The sequence below is a fragment of the Hyla sarda genome, chromosome 4 (genome assembly GCF_029499605.1).
Source record: "Hyla sarda isolate aHylSar1 chromosome 4, aHylSar1.hap1, whole genome shotgun sequence".
Lineage (NCBI taxonomy): Eukaryota > Metazoa > Chordata > Amphibia > Anura > Hylidae > Hyla > Hyla sarda.
This window is the reverse complement of record NC_079192.1, coordinates 31,956,924-31,969,841: the sequence shown is the minus strand read 5'-3', so window position 1 is coordinate 31,969,841 and position 12,918 is coordinate 31,956,924. Positions and strand designations below refer to the sequence as shown.

General features: G+C 44.6%; 1 protein-coding gene across 5 annotated transcripts in view; it reads left to right on the top strand.

The window, feature by feature from the left end:
- EPOR (erythropoietin receptor) overlaps positions 1-12,918 on the top strand; it is a 99,496-nt gene that overhangs the window by 75,030 nt on the left and 11,548 nt on the right. For 3 of the 5 annotated variants that reach the window (XM_056570396.1, XM_056570392.1, XM_056570393.1), the window contains one exon: positions 12,770-12,893. In XM_056570396.1, coding sequence (XP_056426371.1) covers positions 12,817-12,893 — 77 coding nt within the window. In that variant the 5' untranslated portion in view covers positions 12,770-12,816. Of the gene's footprint in view, positions 1-5,975; positions 6,249-12,769; positions 12,894-12,918 lie in introns of those variants that run through there. The other 2 variants (XM_056570395.1, XM_056570394.1) reach the window with 2 other exon arrangements.

The window sequence follows — 12,918 nt, the reverse complement described above, 5'->3', positions numbered from 1 at the left end:
GCAGTCCCCTTTACTGGATTACTGGATTTGATAATTAACCCCTTAAGGACCAGGCCATTTTACACCTTAGGACCAGAGCGTTTTTTGCACCTGACCTGCATCTGACCATTGTCACTTTAAACATTAATAACTCTGGAATGCTTTTAGTTATCAATCTGATTCCGAGATTGTTTTTTCGTGACATATTCTACTTTAACATAGTGGTAACATTTTTTGGTAACTTGCATCCTTTCTTGGTGAAAAATCCCAAAATTTGATGAAAAATTAGAAAATTTTGCATTTTTCTAACTTTGAAGCTCTCTGCTTGTAAGGAAAATGGATATTCAAAATATTTTTTTATTTTATTCACATTTCCAATATGTCTACTTTATGTTTGCATCATAAAATTGACGTGTTTTTACTTTTGGAAGACACCAGAGGGCTTCAAAGTTCAGCAGCACTTTTCCAATTTTTCACAAAATTTTGAACCTCGCTTTTTTTCAGAGACCAGTTCAGGTTTGAAGTGGATTTAAAGGGTCTTCCCATTAGAAATACCCCACAAATGACCCCATTATAAACACTACACCCCCCAAAGTATTCAAAATGACAATCAGTAAGTGTTTTAACCCTTTAGGTGTTTCACAGGAATAGCAGCAAAGTGAAGGAGAAAATTCACAATCTTAATTTTTTACACTCGCATGTGCTTGTAAACCCAATTTTTGAATTTTTACAAGGGGTAAAAGGAGAAAATGTATACTTGTATTTGTAGCCCAATTTCTCTCGAGTAAGCACATACCTCATATGTCTATGTAAAGTGTTCGGCGGGCGCAGTAGAGGGCTCAGAAGCGAAGGAGCGACAAGGGGATTTTGGAGAGTACGTTTTTCAGAAATGGTTTTTGGGGGGCATGTTGCATTTAGGAAGCCCCTATGGTGCCAGAACAGCAAAAATAACCCACATGGCATACCATTTTGGAAACTAGACCCCTTGGGGAACGTAACAAGGAATAAAGTGAGCCTTAATACCCCACAGGTGTTTCACGACTTTTGCATATGTAAAAAAAATTTTAAAAAAATTCACTAAAATGTGTGTTTCCCCCCAAATTTCGCATTTTTGCAAGGGTTAATAGCAGAAAATACCCCCCAAAATTTGTAACCCCATCTCTTCTGAGTATGGGGGCACCCCATAAGTTGGCATGAAGTGCATTACGGGCGAACTACAATGCTCCGAAGAGAAGGAGTGATATTTGACTTTTTGAGAGCAAATTTTGCTCGGGGGGCATGTCGCATTTAGGAAGCCCCTATGGTGCCAGAACAGCAAAAAAAAAAAACACATGGCATACCATTTTGGAAACTAGACCCCTTGAGGAACGTAACAAGGAATAAAGTGAGCCTTAATACCCCACACGGGTTTCACGACTTTTGCATATGTAAAAAAATATATATATTTTTTTCACTAAAATGTGTGTTTCCCCACAAATTTCACATTTTTGCAAGGGTTAATAGCAGAAAATACCCCCCAAAATTTGTAACCCCATCTCTTCTGAGTATGGAGGTACCCCATAAGTGGACCTGAAGTGCACTACAGGCGAACTACAATGCACAGAAGAGGAGGAGCACCATTGAGCTTTTGGAAAGAGAATTCGTTTGGAATGGTAGTCAGGGGCCATGTGCATTTACAAAGCCCCCCGTGGTGCCAGAACAGTGGACCCCCCCCCACATGTGACCCCATTTTGGAAACTACACCCCTCACAGAATTTAATAAGTGGTGCAGTGAGCATTTACACCCCACTGGTGTTTGACAGATCTTTGGGACAGTGGGCTGTGCAAATGGAAAATTAGATTTTTCATTTTCACGGATCATTGTTCCAAAAATCTGTCAGACACCTGTGGGGCGTAAATGCTCACTGCGCACCTTATTACATTACATGAGGGGTGTAGTTTCCAAAATGGGGTCACATATGGGGGGGGGGTCCATTGTTCTGGTACCATGGGGGCTTTGTAAACACAAGTGGCCTTCAATTCTGGACAAATTTTCTCTTCAAAATCCCAATGGCGCTCCCTCTCTTCTGAGCATTGTAGTGCACCCATAAAGCACTTTACATCCACATATGGGGTATGCTCTTACTCAGAAGAAATTGGGTTACAAATTTTGGGGGGCTTTTTTTTATTTTCCCTTGTGAAAATGAAAAATTTAGGGTGACACCAGCATTCTAGTGAAAAATTTTTTTTTTTCATTTTCCCATCCAACTTTAATGAAAATTTGTCAAACACCTGTGGGGTGTTCAGGCTCACTATACCCCTTGTTACGTTCCGTGAGGGGTGTCGTTTCCAAAATGGGGTCACATGTCTGTATTTATTGTTTTGCGCTTATGTCAGAACCGCTGTAAAATCAGCCACCCCTGTGCAAATCACCAATTTAGGCCTCAAATGTACATGGTGCGCTCTCACTCCTGAGCCTTGTTGTGCTTCCGCAGAGCATTTTACGCCCACATATGGGGTATCTCCGTACTCAGGAGAAATTGCGTTACAAATTTTGGGGGTCTTTTTTTCCTTTTACCTCCCGTGAAAATAAAAAGTAAAGGACAACACCAGCATGTTAATGTAAAAAAAAATTTTTTTTTACACTAACAGGCTGGTGTAGACCCCAACTTTTCTTTTTCATAAGGGGTAAAAGGAAAAAAAAGCCCCCAAAATTAGTAACGCAATTTCTCCCAAGTACGGAGATACCCCATATGTGGCACTAAACTGTTTCCTTGAAATACGACAGGGCTCCGAAGTGAGAGAGCGCCATGTGCATTTGAGGACTAAATTAGGGATTGCACAGGGGTGGACATAGGGGTATTCTACGCCAGTGATTCCCAAACAGGGTGCCTCCAGCTGTTGCTAAACTCCCAGCATGCCTGGACAGTCAGTGGCTGTCCGGAAATGCTGGGAGTTGTTGTTTTGCAACAGCTGGAGGCTCTGTTTTGGAAACACTGCCGTACAATACGTTTTTTATTTTTTATTAGGGGGACAGTGTAAGGGGGTGTATATGTAGTGTTTTACTCTTTATTATGTGTAAGTGTAGTGTTTTTAGGGTACATTCACACTGGCGGGTTTACAGTGAATTTACCGCTAGGAGTTTGTGAAAAATTTGCCACAGCCCAAACTTGAAGCAGAAAACTTACTGTAAACCCGCCAGTGTGAATGTACCCTGTACCTCCAGCTGTTTCAAAACTACAACTCCCAGCATGTACTGACAGACCGTGCATGCTGGGAGTTGTACTTTTGCAACAACTGGAGGCACACTGGTTGGAAAACCTTCAGTTAGGTTCTGTTACCTAACTCAGTATTTTCCAACCAGTGTGCCTCCAGCTGTTGCAAAACTTCAACTCCCAGCATGTACTGATCGCCGAAAGGCATGCTGGGAGATGTAGTTATGCAACAGCTGGAGGGATCGCAACTACAACTCCCAGCATGCCCAGAGAGCTGTTTAGGCTTGCTGGGAGTTGCAGTTTTGCAACATCTGTAGAGCTATAGTTTAGAGACCACTGCATAGTGGTTTCCAAACTGTGGACCTCCAGATGTTGCAAAACTACAACTCCCAGCATGCCCAGACAGCAAACTGCTGTCTGGGCATGCTGGGAGTTGTAGTTTTGCAAGATCTGGAGGTGCACAGTATAGAGATCACTTTGCAGTGGTCTCAAACTGTAGACCTCCAGCTGTTGCAAAACTGCAACTCCCAGCAAGCCTAAACAGCTCTCTGGGCATGCTGGGAGTTGTAGTTTTGCAAAATCTGGAGGGTTACAGTTTAGAGACCACTATAGTGGTCTCAGACTGTAGCCCTCCAGATGTTGTTAAGTAACTCACCGGCTTCCGTTGGATCCAGGGAGCTGCGTCGCGGTCCTCTTCTTCCGCCGTTCGTCGCCCGCTGCCGCCGCTGATCGTCGCCGCTGCCGTCGCCGATGGGTAAGTGGATCTTCGGCACCGGTCCCTGTCGGTTTCCCCGTCCTGCCCCGCCTATTGTGGGAGGGCAGGAAGGGGAAACCGAAAGTAAACCCCTCCGCCCCCGATCTGCTATTGGTGGTCGCGTCTAGACCACCAATAGCAGAGATAGGAGGGGTGGCAACCCTGCCACCTCACTCCTATGGCTACAGGGGGATCGTGGGTGTCTAGGACACCTGCGATCCCCCTTCTATTCCGGGTCACCGGGTCACCATAGACCCGTATGACCCGGAATCGGCGCAAATCGCAAGTGTGAATTCACTTGCGATTTGCGCCGATCGCCGACATGGGGGGGGTCTAATGACCCCCCTGGGCATTTGCACGGGGTGCCTGCTGATAAATATCAGCAGTCACCCCGGCGCGATCCCCGCCCGGCGCGCGGCGGGGACCGAAATTCCCACGGGCGTACAGGTACGCCCTTGGTCCTTAAGTACCAGGGAGCAAAGGCGTACCTGTACGCCCTTGGTCCTTAAGGGGTTAAAAACTATAACTTGTCGCCCTCTACTAGTTTCGGTGCATCAGGAAAAATGGCAAACACCTCTCCACGTGTTCTCCCCGACCTTATATGTACTAGGTACATAGCGCCATAACGCCGCGCCATCTCATCTTCCAATCACCGATCTCAATACAATGAACCAATTCTCAGGTGTGCATTACCTTTACCTGTGCTGTTACTATCCAATAGAACAGTGGTCTTCAACCTGCGGACCTCCAGATGTTGCAAAACTACAACTTCCAGCATGCCCGGACAGCCGTTGGCACTGTCCTCTATTGTGTTTACCACTTTACAGAGTTTAGTATCATCTGCAAAGATTGCTACTTTACTATTCAACCCCTCTACAAGGTCATTAATGAATATATTAAATAGAATAGGACCCAAGACTGACCCCTGTGGTCCCCACTAGTAACAGTCACCCAATCAGAATAAGTACCATTAATAACCACCCTCTGTTTCCTATCACTGAGCCAGTTACTTACCCACTTACACACATTCTCCCCCAGCCCAATCGTTCTCATTTTATGAACCAACCTTTTATGTGACACTGTATCAAATGCTTTGGAAAATTCCAGATATATGACGTCCAGCGATTGCCCCTGGTCTAGTCTGGAGCTCACCTCCTCATAAAAACTGATCCGGTTAGTTTGACAGGACCGATCCCTCATAAAGCCATGCTGATATGGGGTCATACATTTATTTTATTAAGATACTCCAGAATTTCATCCCTTAGAAAACCCTCAAACAATTTAAATATTAACGGAGGTTAAACTAACAGGTCAACAATTCCCGGGGTCACCTTTTGATCACTTTTTAAATATTGGTACCACATTTGCCATGCGCCAGTCCTGGGAAACTATACTATAGAGTCCCTGAATATTAAAAATAGGGGTCTGTCTATTACATTACTTAATTCCTTTAGAACTCGGGGGTGAATGCCATCTGGACCTGGCAATTTGTCTATTTAGATTTTTTTTGTATGCGGCACTGTACTTCTTCCTGGGTTAGTCTGTACTACTTCCTGGGTTAGACAGGTGACCTGTACTGGGGAGTTTACCTTATCTCGCTGTATTTCACCTGGCATTTCATTTTCCTCTGTGAACACAGTGGAGAAGAATATGTTTAATATATTTGCTTTTTCCTGATCTCCGTTTATAATTTCTTCCTCATCATTTTTTAAAGGGCCAACACTTTCATTTTTAACCTTTTTGCCATTTATATAGTTAGAGAACATTTTGGGGTTAGTTTTACTCTCTTTGGCAATGAGTCTTTCTGTTTCTATTTTTGTGGCTTTTATCTGTTTTTTTTTAACATATTTTACATTTTTCTCTATAGCTTTTTAATGCTTCTTCACTGCCGTCCTGTTTTAGTAGTTTAAATGCTTTATTTTTGTCATTTATTGCCCCCTTAACATTTTTATTCATCCATATTGGTTTTCTTTTATTTCTGACCCTTTTATTCTCATAAGGTTATATACATCTTACAGTGAGAATTTAAGATATTTTTAAAAGTCTCCCATTTAGTGTCAGTATTGTTCTTTTTGAGGACATTATCCCATTTTATATTGTTAAGGGCTTCTCTGAGTTGATGGAACTTTGCCTTCCGAAAGTTCATTGTTTTTGTGGCCCCTCGAGAGATTCCCTTATTGAAGAACAAGTTATAATGTATTATATTATGATCATTATTTCCCAGGTGTCCTTCTATTTGCAATTTTAGTTACTCTATCAGGTCTTTTTTTGTATACACAAGCGCTACTGCATGGATTTTTAGCAGCTGCCCAGGATTACAGGTAGGTCCCTACACACCACCCAGTGCTAGTCAATTAATTAACTAATACAGTAAAAATACAGGTGTATTGTAATCAGGAAATGTATATAGATATACAACATAGGTTGAAAAAGATATATAAAAAATACAGTATAACAATTGTGCTTACATGTATTGATTTATTGAAATAGTATGAATGTAGATGTGACCTTGGGCTTGATCAGGTAATTACTGCTTCTGTGAAATACAAAAGATAAAAAACTATTTATTAGTAATGTAGATGATGTTACTTAATAGTTGTGCCATTATCGCTACTATGTTGTCAAAGGGTAATTACCTTTAACAGAGTGGGTACTGACAAATCCTGTTTTTTTGAGTAATTCCGGACTATCGGACTCGCTGACCTGATCATCCGGTAAATAAAAAAAATGGTACGTATGGATTAGATATTTATCCAGCGGAGGTACATATACCTTCTGTTGATCTGGTGCATAATATTTGGTGAAGAGGTACCTGATTTTTTGAGAGCAGTGAAAATAAATGTCCGTACGTTCACTTGGATGCGTGTTTGGATCCTGCTGTATCGATATTGCATGCGGTTAGAGGGAGACAGCCCCGGCCGGTGGCGTCTCTACCTCACTTACCGCTTGAAGAGATCGGATGCAGTTGGAGCTGGTGAGTGACGTCACTACTTTGGCTCGTTTGGGACAAACAACATGGTACCATTTTTTTTATTTACCGGATGATCAGATCAGCGAGTCCGATAGTCCAGAATTACTTAAAAAAACAGGATTTGTCAGTACCCTCTCTATCAGGTCTGTTGGTTAATATTAAGTCTAGTAGGGCGCCCCCTCTGGTCGGGCTCTGCACCATTTGGGACAGAAAATTGTCCTTAGCTATAGTCAGAAACCTGTTTCCTATATGAGATTCACAGGACTCAGTCTCCCAGTTTATATCAGGATAATTAAAGTCCTCCATTATTATCATGTCACTTTGATTTGCTGCCTTGTTTATTTGCCTCAGTAATTGATCTTCTGGCACTTCCAAGTCTTCCAAGTAGATATCATAATAAAGATAACCTATATGTATCCTTTTATCATCCAATCAAACGTGATGGTCCCATTATGCTTCAGGAGTCAGGACACACACTAAGTTTATTATGTAGGAGTAACCTAAAGGAAATTACGGGAAAACTTTACAGAGGAGGTAATAATAGTCACTCGCAATCATAAGGTGGAGAGAATATATTTATAACGGATCAAGAAAGGCGGCAAAAGAAAAACCTTCATTAAGGCCCCGCGGAGTCTTACTTTTTAATCTGTGTATCCATCTGGGCTCTTCTCTCAACAATTGTTGATCGATGTTACCTCATCTCGAACCCAGATGGAACTGACACAGACCCATGAAACGTATTTCTCTGATGTTGCTGTTATGTAACAGTTGCATGTGACGGGATATAGGGGTGTCCTTTTTCGTTCTGATAGAGCTCAAGTGTTGGGAAATACGTCTCTTGCCCACATAGACCCTCGGACATGAACACATGGCGACATATATGATATTCCTGCTACTGCAGTTGATGAATTGTCTTATGTCATAGGTCCGAGAGTCTATGGGGTTAGTAAATACGCGCTGCGCTCCGGCCGCAGTGTCTCAGGGTCCCCGTCCGCCGGCGGGGCTGGGATTCGCATCGCGGGACGCTCCCGCATGCGAATCCCAGCCCGTCAGTCACCCTGCTCCGCTGCTTCTGTGTCTTGGCTCTGGCACTAGGAGACAGGGTTGCGCGCATGCCGGAGCTCTGAAATTTAAAGGGCCAGTGTGCCCATAATTAGTGTTTGCACGTGACACCACATTATAAGCCCCTGCACCTCTTGCACTTCCCTGCTGGATCTTCAGTTCCCCTAGCCTGAAATGTAAGCGTTCCTTATTGCCTGTTAGCCTTACCCGTGTATCCAGTCCTTCCCGCTACGTTATTTGACTCCGCACCTTTGCCGCCTGCCTTGACCTTCTGCTACATTTGACTACGCTACTGCATTATCCTCTGGAACCTTGCCTTGCCCAGCTATCTGTGTGGCCGAGCCGTGTCGGGGGTAGCGAACTGGGTGTCGCCTGCCGCAGCAAGCCCATTTGCTTAGCCAAGTACCTCTTGAACTAGAGGTCTCCAGGTGACTATGGACCAATAGATCCCGTAAATTGGGTCCTCTTCTAAATGTAATGCTAGGTCTGTCTCCAATCAGTGGTGTAAGGTCTCTGTCCGTGGAGAGAAGGTACCAATGTTTCCATAGGATACCCATAATTCTATGAGTACAACCGTCATAGGAACCTATGCACCGTTTACGAATCGATTGTTCCTTCAGATCCAATGAAGTAAGTGTCGCTCTTCTATCAGTGGTCTGGGCAGGGTTACTCTAGAAAACATCTTAAAGGGGCTTAACGACATGCCCGGACCACTGATGGAAGATCGACACTTACTTCATTGGATCAGAAGGAATTATGGTTTTTAATTAGCAAATCCAGTAATCCAGTATTCCAATAAAGGGGGCTGCAGACCCTGGTGATATTACATGAGTGGGTTTATCCCAAATATACTTTAACATCTGGAACTGTATTGCTGGATTTTAAATCACTTGTCACTATTATTTTTATATAAGAACAATAAAAGTTATATTTTATAGAGGGGGTTTCTCGCAAAAGGGATCTTGTGGCCCGGGCTTAGGCCCTAGGTTTTTGTATATATGTTTTAATGATAGTGCCCATTTAAAGACTGAAAATATGCAATTCCATTGAATAGGATGAAAGCCATTAGGGTCATTGTTTCACTGGCCTGTCCCAGCAGGGGGTTGTTCCTACAGATAATCTGTCAAGTACTTACCTGACCACACTACTGCGCTGCATACTCTCTGGACCCCGGCCTGTGATGGAAAGGAGCAGCACGTCAATCGGGTTGCTGGGATGCTGAGCCCTTGGGTGCGGCCCGGTGTCCCATGCCTTCCTTTAATATGTATATAAATGGCCGCAGACACCTGTGGTTGGTCTCATATAGCCTTCCCCAGCATTTTCCTTATCTATTAGCTTTCCCTGGATCCTGCTTGCCTGTTCCCTGACTCTATGATTTTGTACTGTGTTGCTCTCTTGGTTATTGATCCTCTGGCTTGTTTTCCGTTTTTATTTTCTTTTAGCATCCATTTGGATTTGATCTGGCTTTTCTGACTTTCCATATATCCCTGAGGACTTAGCACAGTTGCTATTTTAGGGTTTATTGTCCAAGCAGATAGGGGCAGTGGCTGGGGCTAATTTAGCAGCATATTATAAACTTGAGTGCATAGATCTCTCTGTGAAGTTGCATTCAGAGCAGAGATAACATGAAAATGATGAATAGTAGAGTCTGAGTTATCCTTTTCTCTTAAAGGAGTTTCAGGAGAAAAATATTTTTTTCAAATAAACTGGTGTCAAAAGTTATATAAATTAGTATTAGTACGGGGTAAACATCCATAGTGCAGAGAGAAAAAGTTGATGACTTTGTATTTATGACTTGTCTAATTGCTAATTGACAAAAGGTCTTTCAGTTTCGGAGTTTTGAAGAGACACAAAGCCTGGCTACATGCAAGTCTGTCATGACGTCACACCATGCCCCCCTCGTGACATCACGCCATGCCCCCTCAATTCATGTCTATGGGAGGGGGCGTGATGGCCGTCACGCCCCCTCCCATAGACATGAATAGAGGGGGCAGGGTGTGACGTCATGTCCCCCCACCACCGAAATCCAACGATTAGACATCTTATGCCCTGTGGATTACCCCTTTAAAGGGGTACTCCAGTGGAAAACTATTTTTTATTTAAATCAACTGGTGCCAGAAAGTTAAACAGATTTGTAAATTTCTTCTATTAAAATTTTTTAATCCTTCCAGTACTTATTAGCTGCTGAATACTACAGAGGAAATTATTTTCTTTTTGGAACACAGAGCTCTCTGCTGACACCTCTATCCATTTTAAGAACTGTCCAGAGTACGAGAAAATCCCCATAGCAAACATATGCTGCTCTGGACAGTTCCTAAAAATGGACAGAGATGTCAGCAGAGAGCACTGTGCTCGTGATGTGAGCAGAGAGCTCTGTGTTCCAAAAAGAAAATAATTTCCTCTGTAGTATTCAGCAGCTAATAAGTACTGGAAGGATTAAGATTTTTTAATAGAAGTAATTAAAAAATCTGGACAATAGGATGTGTAGCTCACTTAAAGATAAAGGTAAGGAGAGTGTTCGAGGTTAAAGGTGATGCCTTCGCCCAATCAGGCCTAGTCAAAAAATGGGAAAATATATGTATATACCAGTCCTCAAGAACACTAGGGATGTGTAGAATAAAGAGGAAAGAAAATAGTGGATCTAATAAGGATTTATTAATATATGTATATATGTAAGTAAATGCAAATAAATCACCAATCACTCTGCAGGGCCCTTGCAGGAATGAATTGGTAATAATTATTACCAATTCATTCCTGCAAGGGCCCTGCAGAGTGATTGGTGATTTATTTGCATTTACTTACATATATACATATATTAATAAATCCTTATTAGATCCACTATTTTCTTTCCTCTTTATTCTACACATCCCTAGTGTTCTTGAGGACTGGTATATACATATATTTTCCCTAATTTAAAAATCTGTTTAACTTTCTGGCACCAGTTGATTTAAAAAAAAAGAAAAAAAAGTTTTCCACCGGAGTACCCCTTTAAGTGTCCACTTTAAGTAAGACACTGGACAAGAATAGCGCATATGGAGGGAAACAAAAAGGAAGCCACCATTTTCCAAGAAATTAAAAATGTGCAGCCCCTCTCAAGTTTGTCCAAGACCACAATGCTTCAGGAAAGATGCTCCATGGACAGTAAAGACAATAGTGGAACTTCAGCACCAACACACAACTTAATGCAAGTCTATGTGCCGTCTTATGCCACAGTCGATAGTCGATATGATAAAATCACTATTAGGGTATGTTCTAGGGATCGACCGATATAGATTTTTTAGGGTCGATACCGATAATCAGTGAACTTTGAGGCCGATAGCCGATAACTTATACCCCCCGGCCGCGCAGAAGCCGCTGCAGATCAATGATTTAAAGCGGGCGCTTTAAAGCAATGAACTGCAGTGGCCTTTGCGGGGCCAGAGACCGCCGCCGCCACCCGCTTCTCTCCCCCTGCATGTCCTGGGGTCATCCCTAGTCCAACCACCACTGCCGCTGCCCCCCCTGCCTATCCTCTGGCCAGAGACCGCCGCTGCCTGCTTCTCTCCCCCTGACGGTCCATAGTCCAACCACTGCCGCTGCTCCCCCCTGCCTATCCTCTGGCCAGAGACCGCCGCCGCCCGCTGCTCTCCCCCTGCCGGTCCATAGTCCAACCACCACTGCCGCTGCCCCCTGCCTATCCTCTGGCCATAGACCGCCGCTGCCCGCTTCTCTCCCCCTGCCGGTCCATAGTCCAACCACCACTGCCGCTGCCCCCCTGCCTATCTTCTGGCCATAGACCGCCGCCGCCCGCTTCTCTCCCCTGCCGGTCCATAGTCCAACCACCACTGCCGCTGCCCCCCTGCCTATCCTCTGGCCAGAGACCGCCGCTGCCCGCTTCTCTCCCCCTGCCGGTCCATAGCCCAACCACCGCCGCTGCTCCCCCCCTGCCTATCCTCTGGCCAGAGACCGCCGCTGCCCGCTTCTCTCCCCCTGCCGGTCCATAGCCCAACCACCCCCGCTGCTCCCCCCCTGCCTATCCTCTGGCCAGAGACCGCCGCTGCCCGCTTCTCTCCCCCTGCCGGTCCATAGCCCAACCACCCCCGCTGCTCCCCCCCTGCCTATCCTCTGGCCAGAGATCGCCGCCGCCCGCTTCTCTCCCCCTGACGATCCAGAGTCCAACCCCCGCCGCCACCCCATTGCCTCCCCGATCCCCGGTTTTATAATTACCTGTTCCCGGGGTCTGCGCTACTTCTGGCTCCGGTGGCGTCCTGAGCTATCACTGTGCGCGCTGACAGTGACGTCGCATTGAGAACGTCACTCGTCATTGCGCAGCACACAGCAATAACGCAGGACGTCGCAGGACCCAGAAGCAGCGCGGACCCCGGGAACAGGTAACTATAAAACCGGGGATGGGGGAGGCAATGGGGCAGCGATCTCTGGCTGGGGGGCGGGGCATTATCGGCATATCGGCAAGGTAATTGCCGATACTGATAATGTCCAAAATCGTGAATATCGGCTGATAAAATCAATATCAAAACCGTTAATCGGTCGATCCCTAGTATGTTCACATGACAGAGGATGCCGGCACTAGATGGTAATCCATTTCCCGGCAGATTTTGCCACCATAATTCCCCCATGTGCACGTTGCAGCAGAGTCCTATTGAAGAATTTCCAAGTAGAATTTCCAGCCGGATTCTGCTTGGAAATTCTGTTGTGTGAACACTGCCTCAACCTCATCTTGGTGCCTAAATGTATTGCAGGGAAGAGTTGGGACTAGTTTGCCATAATGTCCGCATGAATAACCAACCTTCCCTTCTCTTGTGTTCACAGTGTACAGCGTCATCGACAATAAGTCTGTGATTCCTTTCTGCTTTACAATGACCACCTATGATCTTACGTGTTTCTGGGAAAGCAACAGACCAGACGCCTCCAGCTATATATTTTACTATAAAGAGTGAGTATCACCACTGTGGTTTAAG